At 42.9% G+C, this 24,897-nt stretch overlaps 1 protein-coding gene across 1 annotated transcript in view; it reads left to right on the plus strand.

Annotated features, from left to right (window-relative positions):
- Positions 1-24,897, plus strand: part of LOC139638164 (ankyrin-2-like) — a 99,873-nt gene that overhangs the window by 70,501 nt on the left and 4,475 nt on the right. The window contains exons 40-49 of the mRNA XM_071512204.1: positions 659-691; positions 1,026-1,047; positions 3,095-5,911; positions 5,987-7,720; positions 8,397-8,474; positions 8,969-9,100; positions 9,217-9,366; positions 9,512-9,746; positions 9,990-10,050; positions 24,649-24,741. Of these exons, the coding sequence (XP_071368305.1) occupies positions 659-691; positions 1,026-1,047; positions 3,095-5,911; positions 5,987-7,720; positions 8,397-8,474; positions 8,969-9,100; positions 9,217-9,366; positions 9,512-9,746; positions 9,990-10,050; positions 24,649-24,741 (5,355 nt within the window). The remainder of the gene's footprint in view (positions 1-658; positions 692-1,025; positions 1,048-3,094; positions 5,912-5,986; positions 7,721-8,396; positions 8,475-8,968; positions 9,101-9,216; positions 9,367-9,511; positions 9,747-9,989; positions 10,051-24,648; positions 24,742-24,897) is intronic.

The raw sequence follows: 24,897 nt of genomic DNA on the forward strand, positions 1-24,897 counted from the left end.
TAACGAATTGTGCTGATACTATGAGCAGCCAACATTACTGCTTTATAGAGCCGGTTGCTGCTTTATTGTGAAAATTCCCCTTCTACATGTAGAACAATCTTTAAAGCTGCACTAGGCAGCTTTGCATGCTGGTGGCCACAAATGGCAGCGAGAGATAACTGACGATGACTTCAAAACCCGAGAAACTGCGCACAGCACTCATGTTTACCAACCTGGCCGGCCTGTGGTTGTTTTATACCAAAGGATGTGAGTCCAGTTTCCTCTGGACAGAGTGCTCACTCACTGCTCGACTCATAACTTCCTTTAGTTGGAGAAGATTTCCTGTCAGTGTCCACACCCGATACCAGAATTTAATTTGGGCAAATGGGGTGAATCTACAGCATCTCAGTTAGGGGAGATGGAACACTCTTCTCTATTGCAGCCCCGCTTCGTGATTTAGACCGATAAAGACGGCTGTTTTTCTACATAAAAATCCTGCCTAGTGCAGCTTTAAAGATTCCTCTGACCCTCCCTGAAATCCCACTGACTGACCCTCTTCATTGCTTTGATAACCATGCTTTGCCACCTCTCTGTTTTTTTCCTCCCTTCATTCTTGCTGTCTGTCTGTTGTCTCTATCTGTACATCTTTCTGCTTCTCGCTGCTTCTTGCTCCCAAAAGGAGTCCGATTCAGACCAAGAGCAAGAGGAAGAGGTAATGGCAGCCTCTGCTTCCCCTCCCTTCCAACTAACTAGCTCTGCTGATGTATCCTGTCCACTGTTAGTCCTCACACCAGGCCTGAATTAAACAAAATTTTGACAAGTAGTCATATTTTATGTGTATTTTATTTTAGATTTTAGGTATTTTGGGTATTGTAATAGATAAGCTGGTGAATTGTCAACTGCAGAATTCATTTTAGCTGTTGTGTAATGTGTGTCCTTACTGTCCTTTTCCTGAAGTAGCAAATAAGTAATTGTGGTGGTATATGGCATGCACAATGAATGAAGCATGATTAACTGGGAGTGTATTTTCTTTATTGTCTTTACAGACCAGCAGAACGCTAGAGAAATGTAAGACATTTATTCTTTTTTAACTCTTTTTTTACTTTTCTCAATAAATTATACTAAAACACTTGCTATTCTATAAATATCTATTTAATTTTTATGTGCACTTCTGTATTAATTAAGCTAATATGACAATAACATTAATCTTGATTTTCTCCATCATATTGTATATAATGATATGTTATTGTGTGACTTGCTAGACTAATATTATAGAGAGTGTGTAGAGGAATAACCAGACTGACACATTAAACACCCAGCTTCACCCTCATTAGCTAAGCTGTAGGCCATATGCATCTCAAAGCCCTTTAAGTTCCTTACTTTTGTCTTGTCACAAAAACAAAAACGGCAGAACTTGCACCATGTCAACATTATGTTTTCTCATGAGGCTTAACTTCACTTTCTACTTTCCTGTTTTATCATTTCACACCAGCCTCAGTGTCTTCATTTTAACTCTTTCCCTGCTGCCCTGTAACTGTAAATGTTTTGAGATTGGATATAGGGAGAAAGAGTTAAACAGTGCCATCCACGTATGTACATGAAAAATAAACTCGTTCATACTGTGGTGATGTTTATGTGACAATGAATTAGTCCTCCCCCTGCTGTAGTTCTTTAATGTAGTGGCAAAGCAAAAAGTAGTCCACTACCTCCTCCCAAACCAGATCATTCCCTTCCTACCCTCCTTGCCTTGTTCATGAAGTGATGTGACAACTACCCCGATCCTCCTGGACATCAAATAACAATTGGCCGAATATACCCTAGCATAAAATTAACCCTCACAATCAAAATAAAAATCTTTGTATACCTGAAACATACATACATGGAAGTATTGTACAGATTAAAATTCCATGTATGCATTTTCAGTTTTTAATGTATGCTTAATGTAGATAAAAATGCATACATCAGTAGTAGCTGTGTAAAAGGATCAAGAACTCACCACACTACTGAATGCGAAAATATTAACAAGCAACTCTTGATCAAGTACCACATATCTTCTATTGGTAGATTTTAGTAATTCACTAAACGTTCGACTCACTCCATTCACTCTTCACCAGGGCTTTTTCCGTCAACACTTCCCTTTGCTTTGCATGGAAATAACTTGCCTTACATAAATATGTATGCGTGCGTTTGTATGTCTGTATGTCTGTTTGTATGTAAAGTCTTTGAGAGTTCATTTGGCTCTTTTGTTTGTGTGCTTTGATTTTGGGATTTCCCCACACAACACCATTCGGTTATGGTTTGGTACACTGTGTTACTTGTGTTATGATTTCATTTTCTCTTTAGTTATATTTAAAATGTGTAGTTAGGCTGAACACAGAGGGGAAGGTAACAGGAATAAAAGACTGTCCCTCCCTAGCAGATATATTTTAGAGCTTTAATTTACTTGAGTTGTCTCTTTCACTAGTGCTCCTGATTTCGATCCTTGTAGTATGTAGACAAGTACATGGTCTGCTTTGCTTAGTATGAGCAAGCACAGTAAATCATTGTATGGTGTATAAGTTGTTATCACTGGCTTTCTTTGAAAGAGGCAACTAGCATTCTCAATTGTTTTCAAACCATTTTTTCCCTTTGATTCCATAGACATGAGTCATACATCCGAGCAATCTTGAGAATGTCTTAATGTTGCTATTCCTTTGTTTGTGTCCCTTTTTTCATTGTCCTTGTTGGTTTGCTGATATCTGGTTTTGCTCATAGTTTGTCTGGTAAAGTTTGGTAAAGTTTTTTCTTAAGTATTTTAGTTTTGTTTTGGCTTTTTGTCATGTGAGTGTGGGTGTGCTGAGTCGGTGTATAAGCAAGTTATTTCCTGCTCATATCCTTTCCCATTGTTATTGTTTAGTTGGCTTTTGCTTTACCACATTATGTGCCCCAAAGACACATGAGAGTAGAAACCCAATTTCTCCGATATCCTGATGTAGTATCCATTGTGAGCCTGTTGTCCTATGATCCCTGACAGTGTGCTCCGGTCCTGTCCTGACCTCATTCTCCAATGTCTGTCTCCTTTCATTTCAATTTTTGATTTTCTTTACTCCTTACTTGTCCTTCTTCCATTTGGAAGATGAAGAGACGGAGACATCAGTCCTGAAATCAGAGTTGATTCGAGAACCAGACCTTCTGTCCGACGTGTCAGAGATGAAACAAGACTTGATCAAAATGACTGCCATCTTGACTGCAGACTCTACAGAGAAATCCACTTCCTTAGGAGGAGGTGGTCTAGAGAAAGGGGCTGAGGAGGTGTCTGGAGAGCCATTAGAAATAATGGAGAAGGACTTAGAGAAAGTCAAAGAGGACCTAGAGAAAGTCAGTGAGATATTGAGGAGTGGAACTTATGAGGGTGAGGTGGCAGACGAGGCAGCAAAAGCAGCTAGAATGGCGGAGGAGTGGGTCCTCCTCTCAGATAGTGAGATAGAGGAGGCCAAAAAGATGGCAGCCTTAGAAACCCAAGAACCTATTTTACGTGAAAGCAGAGCTAATAAAGGGGCTCCCAGACCCAAAGCTATAAAAGACAGTGGTGACCTCAAAGAGTACCTCCTGGATACACCAGTGAGCTCTAAAGCAAAAGCTAAAAAAGAGCCAGTGGTCCAAGAAAAATTCACCGATGTTGTTCTACGCAAAAGTGCAAAACCAACTACTCCAACCAAATTGCAGGACAAAACCACTGTTGCTGATGTCAAAAAGCCAGTCAGGAGGAAGGGGAAGGACCAGGGGCAGGCAGAGGAATCTACAGAGGCGGGTACCCTCCTAAGTGTGCCTACAGCTCCTGCCCCAGTGTCACCTGTATCCCCAGTGGTTGAAGAAACTCCCATTGGGTCAATAAAAGACAAGGTCAAAGCCTTACAACAGAAAGTGGAGGCAGAACAAAAGAGCAAAAAGGTCACTGGAAGCAAATCTTCACAATTGCCTGTTATGAGTAAACCCTCTCCAAAAGCCAAAGAAAGCCCTAAATCAAAACAGGGCCCACCTAAGTCCCCCAAAGCTGAATCTGAGAAACTTGAGGAGACCATGTCAGTTAAAGAGCTGATGCAAGCCTTCCAAACGGGGCAGGACCCCTCAAAGAGAAAGTCTGGGCTTTTTGAACTCAAAACATCTACTGTGGCAACATCAGAGAAAACTACGAAATCACAAACTATCCAGTCAAAATCCATGACCAAAGCAATAACCTCACGTGTCTCTCAAGAACGAGAAGTATCTTTGGACTCCAAACCTCGCAAGAAAGAGACCACTCAACAAGACAGAGAGAAAGAAACAAAGTCCATTGATGCTGCCCATTCAGAGCTAGCTGAAACTGTAGACTTTGGAAGTGGTGGCCTTGATGATAGCTCTGATAGTTTAAAACATGAGGGTGTGGCAGACTCACTAAGTGCCAGTTCTGGAGATGGAACCCCTCATCTGAGCTCTGAGGACAGTTACAAGCATGAGGGCTTAGCCACTCCAGGCACAAGCCCTGAAAGTCCATCTATCTCTCCCAAAAGTGGACATCAGACCTCTAAAACATCAGTCAAAAGAGAAAGCAAAGACAAGGAGAAGTCTGGAGACTCTGGTGTGGGGACCATCGGTGACCAGCTGTCTACAGAACTGACCCTCCCTGTCTCTTCCAGTGAGGCTGCAGATGACCCCACCACAAGTGAGTCCATATCTGTTAGGAGGAGTGAATCTAAGCCATCTAAACCTCGAAAGCTTACGAAGAGAATCTCAGAGACCTTAGAAACTTTTCTTAGTGATGAGGAGAGCCCTGATGGTCAGCTAGCATTATCTTTAGCTGGTTCTCCGACCTCTAGATCTTCTTCTCACCATCATGGAAGCTTAGACCTGCCTTTAAGACAACAGGACTCAGATGCCCTCAGTCCATTAGCTGATGACTCTTTGACAATTAGCCACAGAGACTCTCTAGATGGTAGTCCTCTCATGGAAGAAAACTCCTCCCATAAGTCCCCAGACTCTATTGAACCCAGCCCCACCAAGGAATCACCCTGTCGTGACTCCTTAGAGAGCAGCCCTGTAGAGCAAAAAAGCCAACCAGCCTTCCCACCAACACTAGGTCAGCCCACTATATCCTCTAGCCATCCAGACCCCTCCAAAGCTCCAGAATTCCCCCAAGATGCTTTGCGTAGTAGGCTGCTTCGAGACCATGAGGCTAGTGCTGATGATGACAGTTGTGAGCAGACATCTCAGATGACAAGTTCTGGTAAGAGTCCCCTCTCCCCTGATACCCCTAGTTCTGAAGAGGTAAGTTATGAGGTAAACCCCAAACCCCCTGACAATATGTTCCTCTCTGTTCAATCCAAACCGGCTGTCATCCCAGAAGACCCAGAAGAAGAGGACACATCAGAGAGCTGTGAAGCTCAGAGAAAATTCACTCCAGAGGAGGAGATGTTTAAGATGGCAGCCAAAATAAAAACATTTGATGAAATGGAACAAGAAGCGAGGAGCAAACAGAAGTCTAGGAAAGATATGAGTCCCTCAGCAGATCTCGAAATAGGGGATGACAGCTGTAAAACATTAGAGCCCACAAGTGAGAAACCTTCACAGGGTGAAAGTGGGCTCACTAGACCCAGAGAGGATTCAGAGTTAGCTCTTTTTGTTGATCCCCATATTAAAGTACAACCTCCCTCTCCTTTTCCAGCAGGTTTGCATGAAGGATTCCACAGCAAAGAGGTCAAGAGCACAACTACAACAGCCAATGTAACTTCAGAGGGACCTCACTCTGTCTCAGACCAGCATTTTTCAAAATCCAAAGGGAAAACTGAACAGGCACAGAAAGTTCTGCCATCTGTAACAGCTGACAAAGACAATGTTGCCAAAATGGCTGCTGTCACATCAAGCACTGCAAACATAACAGATGAGCAGAAGGAGGAGAGCTTGAGGAAATCAAGGGAAAACAAAGGAGATGGTGGGAAAGGTCAGGAGTTAGGTGTTGGTAGTCTACAGTCTGGTGCGGTAAAACCAGGCAGCAATGTAACAGATGAAGTGAAAGGAGATCAAAAAGGGAATACAGGAGCACCAGAGGCTGGACTTGGTGCTCCTACTGTTATTGGACAAACAAAAGAAATATTCAAACCAGAGGTCTGCATCTATGATGACACAGAGGAGGATGATGAGGCAGTGGAACCTCCAAGAACTGAGTCAAAGGGTGTCACTGCAAGAGCAGAAGCTGACCCCTGGACTGCCATGCGGGAGGATGATGCCGCTTTTGCAGCTCGAGTCAAAGAGGAGGAACAGAAGATACTGAACTTGATGGTGGACCGTCAGTCTCAGCAGGCAACCCCAGACACAACACCTGGTAGAACTCCTACAGAAGAGAGCACTCCTACCAGTGAGCCCAACCCCTTCCTATTCCAAGAGGGGAAGCTCTTTGAGATGACGCGGAGTGGTGCTATTGACATGACTAAGAGGAGTTATGAAGAAGAGGGGGGTGGCTTTGCCTTTTTCCAGATAGGTGAACAGCCTTTAGAGGAACCTCTCTCAGAAGAGGCCAGGCAAGAAGGTAGGGAATCAGTGGCTGAAACAGAGGTTGGCCTCAATCTAACATTAGAGATTAAGACTGAGGAAGATGAGAAATCAAAAGAAACCACTGATTCTGAGCATCAATCCCCTGTTGAAGGGGATCAGACAGCCGCAACAGCTGATGCCTCCAAATCTAAAATTCCTAGAATGGGCATTTCAGCCTCAGCCAAACCCACAAAGAAAGATCAAACATCTCCTGAAGGTCCAGAGGCCAAAACAGATACAACTTTAGATGAAGGCTCCTTAGATTTAGAAACTAGTTCCTCTGACCCAATGATAACGAATGTACAGACAGCAGAAACTACAGTCACTAGATCTGTGTACTCTGAGCAGGGCCAAGAGTCCTCTGATTCCTCTCCAGAGGAACCACAGTCAGTGATAGAAGCCCCCAAACCAGCAGGAAAGAAACAAACTGCTTCCACTAGTGTAAAAAAGACCCCAACCAAAACCCAAGCTAAGTCTCAAGGTCGGGGTAAATCCACAACCCCCTCTCCATCCCATGCAACTCCCTCTACAGCCACTCTTAAAAAAGAGGCCTCTTTCACTGTTGAGTCTAAATCCAGAATTCCCATCAAGGCTAGCACTCTCAAGCCTGATTCTACAGTCAAACGCACTGAATCCACCCAAGAAAGAAAGCTTAAGGTCCCTGTAAAAAAGGACTCAAGGAGAAAATCTGAGACAGATGCAGGTCCCTCTGTGGACGCCAAAACCAAGACACCATCTTCCAAAGCCAAGAGCTTCTGTGAGGGGGAGTCGACTCGGCCGTCTGCTAAAAAGGAACAGGGTCGTCCCTTGAGTGTAGAGTCAGCAAAGTCTAAAGGCTTCCAGTCCAGACTGCCAGTCAGAGGCAAAGCTGGTCAGCCATCTCACACATCAACACCCATTAAAGAGAAAAGCAAACCACGCAAGCAATCCATTGAATTCTTTGAAGAGATATGTGATGAAGCAGCAAAACTCGTGGAGAGATTGGCACAGGCAGAGAAAGACAAAGAGCAAGAGGCCGCAGCTGCCAACTCGGATGATGAGAGCAGTCTCATTGATCCATCGATCATAGAAAAAGAAACTTTCCCTGAAATGCAGTTCCCTCCCTCAGGAGACGTCTTTCCCATTAGACCACTGTGGGACGACCCTGTTGAGACGCAGATGCAGCGAATCCCAGACGATAAAGTCCAAAGTCAAGGTATCCCCCTACCTCACGGGGCCTATTCTCTATCTCTTGTGCCTCGTTAGTACGCTGTAGCCGTAAAGGTGCTGCCTCTCTGTCTCTTGTAGTTAAGGCCCTTTGTAGTTAAAGACTCTTTGTGGTTGTGTCGCTTGAGCTGTGTCTGTGTTTGTAAGTGTGTCTCTCTTTCCTTGTATGTGGTCTGAAAATCTCAAGATTGACTTAAAGGCTTTATTGAACTCAATTGAAAAGCAATTTAGGGACTGAAATCTTAAAAGCATGAAAACCAAGTAATACGACATGATTAGAACTATCACATTCAATGTCAAACAAGTTTTAGGTTTTTGATTTAAATTAAGAATTCTTAACCATAGTGTCAGCAACGGGTCTGTCATGACCATATTTTATAGGCGTATTATCCATTGGTTGGGGTTTAAAGTTTATTTATTTGATTTTGTTAAATAACCTTTCATTACTTCTGCTGAATATGTGAGTAAATATACTTTTAAAAGTAGATGTGCACCGACTTCAAGCCCAGTCCAAATACATTGATATTACAAAGTGTCAGTAATACACAAGATAAGAAAGCCAGTGAAAAATTTTCTCTGATGTGTTTGATGGTGTTTTCCATTTATGACTTTTCTGGTATACTTTGCGGCTCTGACCGCTCATGGCTGTCTGGTGGTATTTGCAGTAGACCCACAGGATGAAGCAGAGAGAAAAGAGCAACGGTTGGCCATCATAGCCGACCACCTGGGCTTCAGCTGGGCGGGTGAGTCACACCTCAGTAGTGGCGGTCAAGTTGTCAAGTTTGCAATGGGTGTGGGTTTTACAATCAAGTTCTCAATCAAGTACAATCAAGTGTTTATTTTTTTGTTAAATATACATTTTTACCAAACTTTGTGGCAGGCTCCTGATAAACACTTTTCAAAATTATCTTAGAGCTAAAAACCATCTTAAACTCTTCATCTCAACATCTTTGCAATCACACACCCTATCCAATTGACCATTGGAAAGCATAATTTCGCTTGGTAAAGTCAGGAGGTCAATGTTCACCGACAAACCTGTGAGCTGCTGTTCTGATATGTGCTCTCCTTTTGTAAACAGCAGTTGAAGTTCTCCCTCACATCTATGTCCATATCCATTGAGAGCTTTTGTCCATGAAAACTCCAAGTCACCTAGTGTTTTTTAGTTTTTTTTATTTAGGAAGTCTTGAAGCATCTTCAAAAAATCTTTATTATATCTGTATGTTTTTTTTCTCCATAGAGCTGGCACAAGAACTGGACTTCAGTGAGGAGAGGATCAAGCTGATAAGGATTGAAAACCCCAACTCACTCCAAGACCAAAGCCACGCCCTTTTGAAACTCTGGACAGAAAGAGAGGGAAAACACGCCACAGGTTGGTGATTAGTATGATACACGTTTCACAGAATTATTGCTTTTTAAACAAATACAACGCCCAAGATCTTATTCATATTCAAAGTGGAGCTTTTAGTCTATTTTCTATTTCCACAGAAAACACGCTGATTAAAAGACTGACCAAAATCAACCGAATGGACATTGTTCACCTCATTGAAACCAAGATAATGAAGTCCACTCAGGAGGAGACATCGTCGCACACCTATGCAGAGATAGAGCGGACTATAGCACTGGATCATAGTGAAGGTACAGCAAATGCTGACTTGAGTAAGACAAATTATACAGTTGTTTTATCAATATAAGAAGTCCAAAGTGATTGTTTTCTCTATTTAAAAAGTCTTAAAAAGTCTTTGACTTGACATGTATTCCCACTGTTTCTATGCCTTCTCAGGTTTCTCTGCCCTTCATGAGGACATTGACAGCCCCAGGCCGGGCAGGCGTACAGGAGCCACAGGTAGCAGTCCAGGCTCAGCACAAGAGGTACCCATGGTGTCAGCAGAGGACCTGTCATCCAGTTTGTCATCGCTTCACGAGACAACGGCGCGGTCAGAGACAGAGTCATCAGCAACAGGCCTCCTTAGACATGCCCAGAGAGAAAAACTGCAAAAAGAGATGGAAACAACACAGTAAGTTATCCAGGATTATTCTGAATGTGATTTAACATTATGCTTCTGTGTCGTCATTATTGAATGCAACTTTGCACAACTTGTTTATTTGGGAAATACGTTTTCATGGTTATGAAGACATTAAACATCAAACGTTTATGAAAGAATAATCAACTGTACACATGCAATCTCTTTTGGAAATTACTCATGACAGCCATCTGATGACTGGATGTTGACATGCATGCTCTGTTTTTCTTTTCTTAGCTTATCACAACGAGGATATGAGGAGGGAACAGACTCGGTACATACGGGCTCTATTAAACAAGTAAGTCCTTTATTCACATTGTACCGCACCTCCCCCTACAAGCTCCGGTCCCATGTGATAGACCCTGTGTACAAAGGGGGACCCAAGTTACATGGCCAGATAACCCCGCCTCCTTACCCCACTGTTGTACCATCTGATGATGCGGGGGCTGAGAGAGCTGAGGGGGCAGAGGGTGGAGAGGAGTGGAGCTTGGAGTGTCTACAGACCACCCATCCTGAATACGACAATCATTGGTTGTCACCAGTGACTTGGCGAGAGTCTTCCAACAGCTCTCGAACAGGTGTATGCGAGAGTCGACCGCTGTCTATGAGCGATTTTGGAGATAGCTTGACCGAGTGTGAGCAAGCCGAACCAGACTTCAAGGAACTGTCAGTGGAGCTTAAGGAAACCACTGAGGATTATACATATGTTTCCAATGCTTCAGTTACCGTTACCAGTTTTACACAGGAACTGAGGAGTGAACTAATGCCTCAGCCTACTCAACCAACTCTTGCCATAAGACAAGTCTGTTCACAAGAGCACATGGATGAAGTATCACGTCGACTCTACAAAGTCCTGTATGGATATGATGCTGACCTGAAGAATTCAGATGCTGACAATGTGTCTCTGAAGCCTATGGATGCATCCACTCAAGAGGCAATTGAAGCTGGATTTAGGATAGATGAGCTTGAGGGAGCTGTTAGACCCACACAGCTTAATGAAGATCCTTCCAAAACCTCTGAGCATGAGATAGATGTTGACCAGGCTTCTATTTCAGCTGACTTTGATATCAAACCCAGTTATGTCAGTAATCAAACCCATGGTACTACCACTCAAACATTAGCAGATCCTTCTGATATCAGTCTTACCGTTCCAGTTTTAGTGTCTCAAAAGCCAGAATCCATGACCTCAACTGCCTTCATTCAGATGTCACATGACTCAACTGTTGAACAGGTAGATGCTCCTTCAGTAGTTGATCTTAAATCAGTCAAGTCTCTCATCCCGAGAGTTGAGTACAGTTTTGAGAAGACACTACCACTCAGACAGCATGAACCTCAAAATGAGGATGTGGTCTCTGTAGATCATACAGGTTCTCTTACAGTATCACAGGAATCAACATCAGCATACAGGGAAGGGGTTTGTAGGCCCCTTACACCTGAAGTTGAAGCATTTGGAAACAGATCCTATTCACTTGAATCAACCTCTGAAAACATTCTTGAACTTCAAAGGTCAGCTCATAGTAGATCATCTTCTTCTGAATCCTTGAAATCAGCTGACAAATGGTCCATGTCATCTGAATCACCAATACCTGTGAATCATCCATTCACTCCTGATACATCAATACTACTGACAGAGAGTAGGGCCTCATCACCCAACTCAGTGTCATCAGTAAATGAACTGAGTCTTCTGGCACCTGATTCTCCCATACCTCAGTTTAGGCCCTTATCTCCCCTACCACCCCCTGTTGTTCAATGGGAAGTTGGTGATACTTGGGCTTTTGCCCAAGGGCAAGCATTATTGAGTGCACCAGGAGATGCATCTAGGCAGTTGCCATCAGAAGCAGAGGAAAGGTCATTGACACCAATGGTTTCAAACAAGAGACCATTTGGAAGGCCAGTATCACCAGGCAGTGACTATAGTGGTGAGAGATCCATTTCACCTCAGTTACTAACTTTTGACGCAGAAGACAGGGCATCATCACCTGATTCTGTCATTTTAGAAACAATGCAATGGCTGTTTACCTCTCCTTCTGAGTACAGGCCCCTGTCACCTGATTTACATGAGGTGAGATCATCATCGCCTGAATCCATAGTATCAATCACTGCACATTGTCAGCTTCCACCAGACTCACCCATACCAGAGTTTAGACAAGCTTTACCTGAGTCTTCTACCATTGTGAGTAGATCATCATCACCTGAGTCAGTGTCATCAAATATGGAATTTGAAACCATGTTTTTGTTGTCAGTGCTTTTTGAAGACAGGCCCTCTTCACCAGAATCCATATCATCTCTAAATGAATATAAAGTACTGTCACCTGAATCACCTATACCTGAATTCAGCCAGGGTTGGCCTGACTCAACTATTTCAATGATTGGAGAGAGATCCACCTCACCTGAATCAATATGTTCAGATATAGAATATGATTCTATATCTCTAGCATCGCTGTTCTATGAAGACAGACCTTCATCACCTGTTTCAGTAGCATCTGGAGATGAATACAGGTCACTGTCCCCTGACTCACCCATACCTGAATTCAGAGCAGGATTGCCTGAATCTGTTGTACCTGTCTTTGGACATAGATCATCCTCCCCTGAATCAGTAGCATCAGACACTGAATGTGCACAGTTAGTATGTGATTCCATAGCTACTGAACATAGACCAGAATCACCTGAATCATTAGTATCTGATACAGAAGATAGGCCACCATCACCAGTAGAGTCAATATCCGAGTATGATAATGATTGGGTTGTTGTATCTTTGTCTGACACTGAGGAAAGACCTCTTTCACCAGAGTCAGTGCTTGACTACAGACCTTTGTCACCCCAATCAGCAATGTTATTGGCAGACATTAGAGCATCATCTCCTGAATCAGCAACATCAGTAAATGAGTGTAGCAATCTGTCCCCAGATTCTCCCATTCCACAATATCGGTCAACTGAACATCATGCATTCACAATAAATGATCGGTCATCATCACCAGAATCCATATTATCAAACACAGAGCTTGAAGCCATGCCATTGCTTCCATCAAATTTTGAGAAAAGGCCATTATCCCCGGAATCTACTGGTTCTCTAAGTGATGGTAGGGCATTGTCACCGGATTCTCCCATACCTGATTTTGGTGAGGTGCTGTCTAGATCTGTAATTGTATGCAAAGGATATAGAACATCCTCCCCTGAATCAGTATCCTCAGATACTGAATACATCCGAGTGCCTCTGGATCCTCAAAGCACTGAGGAGAGATCAGCATCTCCAGAAGCTTTGGCATTTGAAAAAGACAATGCATTACTTAATCGTACCAAAACATCTCCATCCCCCAAAGATGAACAATTATCAGAACAACCTGTGAGTAAGATAGTAGAATGTCCTCTACAATCCAACTCTATTGCATCAGAAGTGGCCAAACATATTCTTCAAAAGGCACACAAAGAAGACAATACAATTACAAAACATAATCCATCAACTACCAAGGCAAAATCTGCTAAGAAAAGAAAGTCTGCTAAATCGATTAAAACTGATGTGGAGACTTTCCCTTCTGGAGAGCAATCATTGGAATCAACTTTACCAACTGAGCCAAATACGCCAGAAGAAATGGCATCTGAATCCACACCAGCTAAGACTTTTGTAGCAGAAATACATGCTGAAAAGCAATTCCGAACAAAAACATCTGTAATTGTTAAACAAGAAAAGTCAAAAACTGAAATCCCAAACCAGCCTCCTTCTAAACCTGCTGAAAATAAATCTAATAAGCTTAGTGAAACTGAAGCTGTCAAGATGCAATCAGCAGTATCTGATGTATCTCCCTCTGAAAAGAAGCAAAATAGTGTCACACCATCGGCAGAAGCTCTATCTAAAATCCAGGTCTTATCAACTGATGTGATTACAGATTTCCCTGAAAGGCAAGCAAAAGCAGTTGAATGCCCAGCACCTTTACCCCAAACAGCAATACAGGTGCCTGAGTACAGACTTGTGTATGATGCAGAGCTATGGAAGCTGATTTCACAAATCTATGATCCCCAATATGTAGGTGAAACATTCTGCAGTGAAGCAGGTGTATTTGAATATGCTGAAAGTAGGATAGAGCATGTTCATCCACCACAATCAACTAAGAATAAACCAGTCACAATTGATCCAGAGTCTGAAACTAGGCCATTTTCCCCTGAATCTTCACCTGACTGCAGATCACTGTCACCGGAGTCACTTCTGTTATTGGCAAATATTAGAGGATCATCTCCTGAGTCTGTCTTATCAGTCAGTGAACATAGACCACTGTCACCAGATTCACCAATTCCCCAATATAGGCAATCTGACCCCGTGGCATTAGTGACAGTTTATCGATCATCTCCAGAATCAGTATTTTCAGAAAGCGAAGATGATAATCTTCCAATACTTGCATTACTTTTTGAAAATAGACCAGATTCTCTTGAATCAACAGCATCAGTTGATGAATATAGGGCACTGTCACCTGACTCCCCTATACCTGAGTTCAGACAAGCACAACCTGCTTCTGTAATTGTATCCAAAGGATACCGATCATCCTCTCCTGAATCAGTATTATCTGATACTGAGAACATCCCACTGCCTTTTGACTCAATAAAAATTGAGGATAGATCAGAGTCACCTGAAGGTTTATCATCAGAGAAAGATGATCCCCCTGTTATATGCAAGAAAAGGTTGATTGAATGTGATTCTGTGTCTCCTGAAGATGAGTCAGTTCATTATGGAAACATATTACAGTCTTACCATCCTATACCTCAGAATCTGGCATCTATTATACCACATCTTTCAGATACTGAACCTAACTCAGTGACACCTGAAGGGATGGAGGAATTTTCTCATGAATGGTCTAAAACAGGGAAATCAAAGGAGGAAAAACCCAGTCAATTTACAGAGAAGGCAAAATCTGCTAAAAAGAAAAAATCCAAGAAATCAATCAAAACAAAATGTGAACCTGTCCAAGATGTTACAAAATTTCACCTACAATCGCCTGAATCTTACACACCTAAAACGTTTGAGGAGCCTAAAGCACCTGATGTAGATTTGCCACCTCTGTCACCAGAAACTGGATCTGATAATCTACCTTTGTCACCAGTATCAACTATTAATGTCACTGAAGATCAACATATACCTGTAGAGTCTTTAGTTTCTGTACCTGTACCTACACCTATACCCTTAACAGCAATCCAAGTGCCAGTCTACAGATTTGCATATGATGCAGAACTTTGGAAGCTGATCTCTCAGATCCATGACCCGCAGTATGTAGGAGAAACCTTCATGAGTAAAACAGGCATGTTTCAATATGCTGGGACAAGGACAGAATATGTCCAGGCCAAGTCAGATGGGAGACATGAAGATGAAGCTGCTGGCTTGCAGTCAAAGCCTGAGGGTAAACCTTTGCAAAGATCTCTTTCACCTGATTCTGATTCAGAATATAGATCCATGTCACCGCAATCACTGAGGTTGATGGCTGCATTGAGACCAGATTCTCCACAGTCAACGAGTTCTTTAGATGAGCAGAGAGCTTTGTCACCAGATTCTCCCATTCCCCAGTACTTTGTCTCTTTCTCTGAACCCTCTCAATTTTATCACAGGTTAGTGTCAACGGAGTCAGTATTGTCAGATCCGGAAGTGGAGACTGAAGTATACATTTCAACACTTTTTGAGGACAGACCAGCATCTCCTGATTCAATAGCGTCTGTGAACGAATACAAGACACTTTCACCTGACTCACCTATTCCTGAGTTTAGACAGTCTTTACCAGATCCCACTGTTATAAACAGATTCGATAGGTCCTCTTCCCCTGAATCAATATGTTCAGATCTAGAATATGGAGCTATCTCTTTGTCATCATTACTTTTTGAGGACAGACCCTCCTCTCCAGATTCTGTTGATGAATATATGGCACGTTCACCTGACTCGCCCATTCCTGCGTTTGTGCAGTCTTTACCACTGTCTGCTGTTTCAACTAGATTGGATAGGTCCCCTTCACCTGATTCAATATGTTCTGATCTAGAATATGGGGAGATTTCTATGTCATTATTCTCTGAAGTAAGACCATCATCACCTGATTCTATAGCTTCTGGAGATGAATACAGAGGCGACTCACCGATACCTGAATTCAAAACAGGGCTTACTGAATCGATCACAGTCATTACACATAGATCATCATCACCTGAGTCAGTGGTTTCAGATATTGAATATGCACAATCAAGTTTAGACACCAATATTTCAGAGCAGAGACCTGACTCACCAGAATCAGAAGTATCAGAGACTACAGAGAGACTATTGGCTGAAGGTCAAACCTTACCTCTAAAGGCAATCAGGGTGCCAGTCTCTAGACTTGTATATGATGCTGAACTTTGGAAGTTAATTTCTCAAATCAATGACCCTCACTATGTTGGGGAAACATTTTGCAGCAAAACAGGTGTTTTTGAGTATACTGGAACTAGGATTGAGTATGTCCAGGATGAATCAGATGTGAAAGAGGTCGAATCAGATGCTAGTGTGAATTGTGTGGGCACTGCAGGTGCATCTGATGGCAATGCTGCTGATGTTCTACAAGCAGTACGAGCCAAGACTGAAAGGGAACCTGTACTAGACAAAGATAGACCACTGTCACCTGATTTTGAGTCAGAATATAGACCTCTATCATCTGAGGAAATTACATTAATGACTGCATTCAGATCTGATTCTCCAGAGTCTTTGAAAGATTTTAGAGCCTTGTCTCCAGATTCCCCTGTTCCCCAATTTTCTGTTGCATTTGCTGAAATTGCTAATTTGTCTTCTCATCCGCCATCTTCACCAGAGCCAGCATTGTCAGATGAGGAATCAGATGTGTGCATGCCATGGCTTTTTAGTGAAAGGAGACCCTTGTCACCTAATTCAGAAGTATCTGTAAATGAATACAGGGCATTATCGCCTGACTCACCCATACCAGAATTCAGACCTGCATTACCTGAATCAGTTACATCTGCAGTTGGGTACAGGTCCTCTTCACCAGAGTCGATGCTTTCAGATATTGAATATGGACATTCAACTTCAGAAGCCTTTACCCAGCAGAGAGCAGACTCTCCTGAATCAGTTGTATCCACAGCTGGAGAAAGGACATCAGTGGCTGCTCCAACATTTAAAGAAATCCAGGTTCCAGAATATAGACTCGTGTATGATGCAGAGCTTTGGAAGCTGATCTCTCAAATCTGTGACCCTCAATATGTAGGAGAAACCTTCATGAGTAAAACAGGAGTGTTTGAATATGCTGGGACTAGGACAGAATATGTTCAAATTGATTCAGATGCAAAAGAGATAGGTAGACCACTGTCTCCTGACTCTGAGGCAGAATATAGACCTCTATCACCTGAGGCCCTGAAGTCACTGACTGTTCTGAGATCTGATTCCAAAGAGTCAGTGAAGTCTCTGGATGAGCATAGAGCTTTGTCTCCTGATTCACCCATTCCCCAATATTCTGTCTCACTTCCTGAACCTCCAGCAGCAAATCACGGAACATCATCTCCTGAACCTGAATCAGACACCGAAGCTGAGTTATTTGACCTTGCATTTTATGCTACTGAGTTAAGGCCATCATCTCCTGAATCGGTAGGATCAGTGAAGAAGCATAGGCCTCTCTCTCCTGACTCACCAGTGCCTGATTTTAGGACAGAATTACAGAAATCTATTGCTTTAGTTAGTGGATATAGATCTTCTTCACCTGAATCAGTTAGCTCAGATCTTGAGAATGTATCAATTCCTGCAGCATTTGAAAGCCCAGAGAGACCAGATTCTCCTGAATCAGTGACATCAGAAATTGAGGAGAGGCCGCTTTCACCAGAATCAACAGAGTACAGACCCATGTCACCTGAGTCATTGATGCTAATGGAAAAAATCAGAACATCATCTCCTGACTCAACAACATCAGTAAATGAGTTTAGGACTTTATCACCAGATTCACCTTTACCACAATATACACAGTATATAGAATCAGCTGTATTTGTGGAAGGGAGCAGACCATCATCATGTGTATCTGTAATGTCAGATTTTGAAATGGAAGTTTTGGACACACCATTTTTTTCAGTCAAAGGAAGATCCTTATCACCTGATTCAGTAGCCTCTGGAGATGAATTCAGGGCACTGTCCCCTGATTCACCCATACCTGAATTCAGACAGGCTATGCTTCAGCTAACTGCTTCAACTGCTGGATACAGATCCACCTCACCTGAGTCCGTTTGTTCAGATATAGAATACAGAGTTGTGTCATTAGCATCACTGTTTAATGAAGTTCGACCTTCATCACCTGATTCAGTAGCATCTGGAGATGAATGCAGGGTCCTATCACCTGATTCACCCATACCTGAATTCATAGCAAGACTACTTGAACCTGTTCCATCTTTTGTTGACTTTAGGTCAACATCCCCTGAATCAGTTGAATCAGATGTTGAGTATGCACCTTTGATTTCTACAGCATTTGATACTGAAGATAGACCAGATTCACCTGAGTCATTAGTATTAGAAGTTGAAGAGAGATCTCTGTCACCTGATTCTGAGTTGGAGTATAGACCTTTCTCACCTGCATCACTGATGTTGATGTCACATTTCAGATCAGTATCTCCTGAATCAGCAGGCTCTCTGAATGAATTTAGAGCTCTTTCACCAGACTCTCCCATTCCTGAGTTTAGGCAGGCACTACGAGAGTCCATCATCTCACACATGGAATATAGGTCTTCTTCACCTGAGTCAGTGTTGTCAGATTGGGAAATGGAAATGGAATTACCTTTCCCAATGTTCTTTGAAGACCGACCTTCTTCTCCTGAGTCCTTGGCATCAATAAATAAATACAGAAGACTTTCACCTGATTCCCCTGTACTTGAGTTCAGACAAGCTTTGCCAGAGTCATATGCTGACATTAAGGGTTACAGGTCATTATCACCTGAATCAATAGCCTCAGATATAGAATTTGCGCCCTTGACTTCTCAGATGCTTGATTTTGAGGACAGACCAGATTCCCCAGAATCAATGTTGTCAGTCAATGAATACCGATGCCTGTCCCCAGACTCTCCACTCCCCCAATATGCACAGACTGTGCCTACTATGTTAGAACTAAGATATAGATCCACATCACCTGAATCAATAGGTTCAGATGAGGATTTGGAGACTGATTTGTGTATTCCATGGCTTTTTGAGGATAGACCAGCATCTCCTGATTCAACTGCATCTAGGGCTCTTTCACCAGACTCTCCCATTCCTGAGTTTAGGCAGACACTACAAGAGTCCATCATCTCACACATGGAATATAGGTCCTCCTCACCTGAGTCAGTGTTGTCAGATTGGGAAATGGAAATGGAATTACCTTTCCCAATGTTCTTTGAAGACCGACCTTCTTCTCCTGAGTCCTTAGCATCAATAAATAAATACAGAAGACTTTCACCTGATTCCCCTGTACTTGAGTTCAGACAAGCTTTGCCACAGTCATATGCTGACATTAAGTGTTACAGGTCATCATCATCTGAATCAATGGCCTCAGATATAGAATTTGCGCCCTTGATTTCTCAGATGCTTGATTTTGAGGACAGACCAGATTCCCCAGAATCAGTGTTGTCAGTCAATGAATACCGATGCCTGTCCCCAGACTCTCCACTCCCCCAATATGCACAGACTGTGCCTACTATGTTAGAACTAAGATATAGATCCACATCACCTGAATCAATAGGTTCATATGAGGATTTGGAGACTGATTTGTGTATTCCATGGCTTTTTGAGGATAGACCAGCATCTCCTGATTCAACTGCATCTAGGGCTCTTTCACCAGACTCTCCCATTCCTGAGTTTAGGCAGACACTACAAGAGTCCATCATCTCACACATGGAATATAGGTCTTCCTCACCTGAGTCAGTGTTGTCAGATTGGGAAATGGAAATGGAATTACCTTTCCATATGTTCTTTGAAGACCGACCTTCTTCTCCTGATTCCATAGCATCGATCAGTAAATACAGAAGACTTTCACCTGATTCCCCTGTACCTGGGTTTATAGAAACAGTATTCGAACTAGCTTCATCTATTGTTGGTCATAGATCCACATCCCCCGAATCAATATGTTCAGATATAGAATATGGTGCCATAGCATCACTGTTCTATGAAGATAGACCCTCATCACCTGGTTCAGTAGCATCTGGAGATGAATACAGGTCACTGTCACCAGATTCACCCATACCTGAATACAGACCGGTAATACCTGAATATGTTAATACAAATGTTGGGTATAGATCCACCTCCCCTGAATCAATTGCATCAGATATTGAGTACATTTTGAGTGAGTTTTTGATGTCTGGGACTTTTGGTGTTGAGGATAGACCAGATTCACCTGAATCAGTAGTATCAGATGTTGAAGAGAGGCCACTATCAGCTGAATCAATACCAGAGTACAAACCCTTGTCACCTGTGGCATTGATGTTACTGGGGAACATCAGATCAATATCTCCAGAATCTACTGGATCACTTGATGAACATAAGCAGCTGTCTCCAGACTCCCCTCTTCCTCAGTTTACACAAAATGTTCTTGAGACTACCACAGCAGAAACCGACTACAGGTGTTCATCGCCAGAATCAATAACATCAGATACGGAATTTGATTTTGGATACTCTGCTTCACTTGATGTAGCATTCACTGGAAAGAGACCACTATCACCTCAGTCAGTGAGATCAGATAATGAATACAGACCACTGTCCCCTGAATCACCAATACCTGATTTTACAAAGACATTTGTAGAATATTCCATGACTGTGAGAGATTTATCACCCACTGAATTCTCAGATTCAGATGATTTAACACAAAGTTTAGAGTCTTTGGGTACAGAACAGAGGCCAGCATCACCTGAGTCTATTGAATCCGATAAAGATGAATTACTTTTGTCACCTAAACCACCAATAACTGAATTGAACATCCCAACTGCAACTGAGGCAACCATTGATAGTACAGTTCTATCAACAACAATGGCACCCACATCATCTCAGGAATCAGCCATTCTGGTGGCTGAGTATAACCTTGTTTACGATGCTGAGCTGTGGAAGCTGATTTCTCAAGTACGTGACCCACAATATGTAGGGGAAACTTTCAGTAGTAAAACAGCGTTTATGGAATATGTTGGCAGCACACTAGAATATGTGGAGAGTGTTCCAGATGATGAACAAGATACTAAAGTCAAAAGTAAAATCAATCCATCTGTCACAGAACCAGCTTCAGAAGTGATGCATCCATTTACTACAACGGACACAACCGAGACTGAACATGACTTACTTTACACAGTAAGTGCGCAAGTTATATCTGACGTAGCTGTTTCAGAGTCACCTCCACCAATGACCGAACATGTATTTTCTTCACTAGCAGTCCCATACAGACAGGCCAAGTATACATTTGAAACATCTGCCTCTGGGGCAATTATAGAGTCTGATGATGAGTGGGTGGTTGTATCAGTATCTGATGCAGAGGATGATGATCTATACCTTTCACTAGAGTCCTTGCCAGAATACAGACCCATGTCACCTGAATCAGCCATGTTGGTAGAAATAAGAGCATCATCACCAGAATCAGCAGCATCAATCAATGAGTTTAGACCACTCTCACCAGATTCTCCTGTACCTGAATTTAGGAAGGCATTGCCAGAATATGTAAAGTTACTGAGGTCAGCATCATCTTCACCAGAAACAGTAGCATCAGATATAGATGACATGCCTTTGGGTTTTGAATCTCTGTTTGTAGAGTGCAGACCATCATCTCCAGAATCTGAGCTGTCTGAGGATCAGGATGAGAAATACAGACCGTTATCACCTCAGTCACTGCCTGAATACAGACCTATGTCACTTGAATCAGCCATGCAAATGGTTGACAAAAGAGCATCGTCTCCAGAATCTATGCCTGAGCTCAATGAAAACAGGCAGCTGTCTCCAGACTCTCCCATCCCTCAGTTTGCAGTGTCATTGGTGGAGTACACCACTACATGGACAACACACAGGTCATCATCACCTGAATCAGTGGAATCAGACTCAGAGTGTGAGGTGGTGGTCACATCATCAAGAGCCATTGAGATTGAGAGAAGGCCGTCCTCACCTGAATCCATATCATCTGTCAATGAATTCAGACGACTATTGCCCGACTCACCAGTACCTGAGTTCATGAGAATATTGTCTTCCTATTTTATGGATGTTACCCCGAGTGATAGATCATCTTCACCAGTGTCTTTGTCATCAGACACTGAGTTTGTGGCATTACCTATTGATTGTTGGATTGATGATAGCCCAAGACCATTGACCCCTCAATCTGTTGAGTCAGAAGAAGAATTAGGATTATGTTATGAATGTGCAGAGAGGTTAGTCTCTAAACCACAACTTTTGAGTCATGTGACATCTGTTTTATTGCCAGAGCAGTTTCCAATAATACCTGACAAAAAAACAATGGCTGCGTCCCCATTACCAACTCAAGCTAGAGAGAAAAGGTTAGAGGGACATATTAAATCTGATTGGCCAGAAATGACCAGATCAGAATCAGAAAAGGTATTTGCATACGAAGAATGGATACAACATGGATCAGAACAAGCTGAAATTATCTCAGCTTTACAAACCACTGCTTGTGAGGAAGACTTTGGGAAGATCCATGAAGACTCTCCTGTACAGCCACCACCAGTGAAGGACCAGGATCTAAAAGTAAAGGGAGAGAAGATCCTACACTCAACTTCTGGTGAAGTAAAAAGCAAGACAGCCTCACAAAGGGTAAGGGTGAGAGCATGATAATGTTTGCGAAGAGTTGCTTCACTTACCATGGACGAATACATTAACATGCCACTTGGATGGAGAAAAATAACTCGTGCGTGACATGCGTGACATATAAGGACGTGTCTGGATGAACTAATTTCACAGAATGGAGTGCAGTTAATGTTCGAAACACCCACTCATGTGAAGATATTGAATTTAAATATTACTAATTGCTCATTCTTCACTTACCTCTTATTTCTTTGTGTCTGATGCTGAGTTGCTTTGAGTTGCATGTTATGGTCTCAAATATATATTGAAGTGTTCTTACTCTAATGAGATGTTGGCTGAATGTGCAATGACAAGGCAGGTGTTTTTTCAGTGATGCTAACCTGGTGCAATGCTGAGGTGATGTTAATGTTGCTTATTCAGATAGTGTTGACATTCACTTTCAGAGTCCTCCTCAAACACCAAAGGAAAGACAGTTGCAGACAGAGGATAAGGTGCAAAGCATGCTGTTGTCTGCCACAACAGAGATGCAAGAACCCAGTCAATTAGGTGTGCCATCCACTGATCGTACAAAAACTTTCACCGGCAAACTGGTGAAATCAGCTCTCCTCCAGCTACCTGACCAGAACTCAGTCACAACCCACAGAGCCGTGACTCCAGTGCTACCTGAATCTGAGAAGACATCCCCATCAGATAGATCACATGAGTACTCAGACTGGGAGTTGTCCCCTCAGGAAGCACAGTCCAGTGAGCTTTTTTCACCAATGTCGAGCCAGTTTTTGGTGCCACCAGATTATGAAGCAGTATTTTCAGGACATCAGACCTTGAGAGTTTCTGAATGTAGCCAAGCCTCCTTGAACGATTTGAGTCCAGTCTCACCGGTATTCAGTGACTCCCTCTCGGGTCAGGGTGCAACTGAAGCCACCACCAAGGGAGAGTCTGAAACCGCTGAAGACTTCCAGTTTTCCCCAGACTTCAAGAAAGTCCTCTCAGAATTTGAGAAAACTCTCTCGGCATTTGGACCAGAGGAACCACAAGTCCCACCAAGAGAACTCAGTAAGGGCTCTGAATCGCCGCACCACTCTGATTCAGATCTGGAATTCTTTGACTGCAGACAAGCCTTCTCTGACTTCTCCGAACCAGAAGAAATGAAACTCGAACCTGAGATCACCTATCACATCTCTGAGCCCCCTTCCCCTATGCCCGGCAGTAGCCCTGATATAGGCTTCCTCAAAGGAAACCCTGAATACACTGCTCACCCCTTCCTCCGGGTGGACGATTACAAGCGCTTCTCCTCTGGTAGTGAAAGTCTTGGCGACTTTGCTTATGATTCAGAAGGTTCACGGGAGTATAGATCAGAGGCCACCCTCCCCATGTGTGAGGAGCTTCCTTCCAGGGATCAGGCAGGCTATGATGATGATGATGACTCCCTGGGAAGGGTAAGAGGTCGAGCATGAGTACCAACGCTGCACTGGTTTGTGCCCTGCCTGGTCAGGCTGATTGCTGTGGTGCTGCATTTGAAACTCAGAAGATTATCAAACTAAAACACACAAGTTAACTCTTTGTACTGTACGAAGAACTAAACGAGGCTAATGAGTGGTGTCATGTCGCATGTGTGCATAAACTTATCCGATCTTAAAATAACAGAAAATTGAACAACTGTAGTAAACAGCAACATAGAATATTGAGTGGTCAGTGGCTGGAAAAGTTGGTTGTAACAGTGGTGGTGTGCTGTATCTGCAGTTCTTCGTTTTGAAGTCAACAATGTTGATAGTCGCAGCGTGCTGTAAAGAACAGATTCTATAACATACACTGTATGAACCTTGTTCACATCTGCATCACCTGTTTGCATCTTTTGATTTCTGCTTGTTGTAATGTCCAACCTTGCACGTCTAGTTTGGTTGAAAGTCCATGCATAACTGTGCCTTCTCTTCATCTTCCATCACTATTGTGTTATCCATACAGTATGTCATATAATTTTTCGTTCCTTCATCCATTGGTTTCTACAAGAGCTGTTTTGGCAAGCTCACGTAAAAGTCAAGCCCATTAAACAAATCAAGAGAAAAGAAGGAACAGCCGTTGCCTACAGTAGTGTGCTGCAGTAACACTGTGTAGACATGTCATATTGACCCATGCTAGCTGTGTGCTGTCTCTCAGGAGATAGCAGAGGAGCTAGGGATGCTGTCCTCTGATAGCTCAGAGGAGGAGGTGCTGACCACCAGAGTGGTCCGACGCAGAGTTATCATCCAGGTAAACCGGCATGACAGAGCTGTCCAGCCCCAGTGTGCTGTGGAGTGATGCAGGGTTAGCGGGTAGCAGAGGTTTTAGTGGGTGTTGGTGTGTTGTTTTCATGCTGCACTTGACTACACTCATATTTGAAATGCTACTGAATGTCAAGCCCCCTGC

This window comes from Centroberyx affinis, unplaced genomic scaffold (assembly GCF_046629955.1).
Source record: "Centroberyx affinis isolate AG114_WGS23_722 - 3 ecotype Tasmania unplaced genomic scaffold, CSIRO-AGI_Caff_v1 ptg006156l_1, whole genome shotgun sequence".
Lineage (NCBI taxonomy): Eukaryota > Metazoa > Chordata > Actinopteri > Beryciformes > Berycidae > Centroberyx > Centroberyx affinis.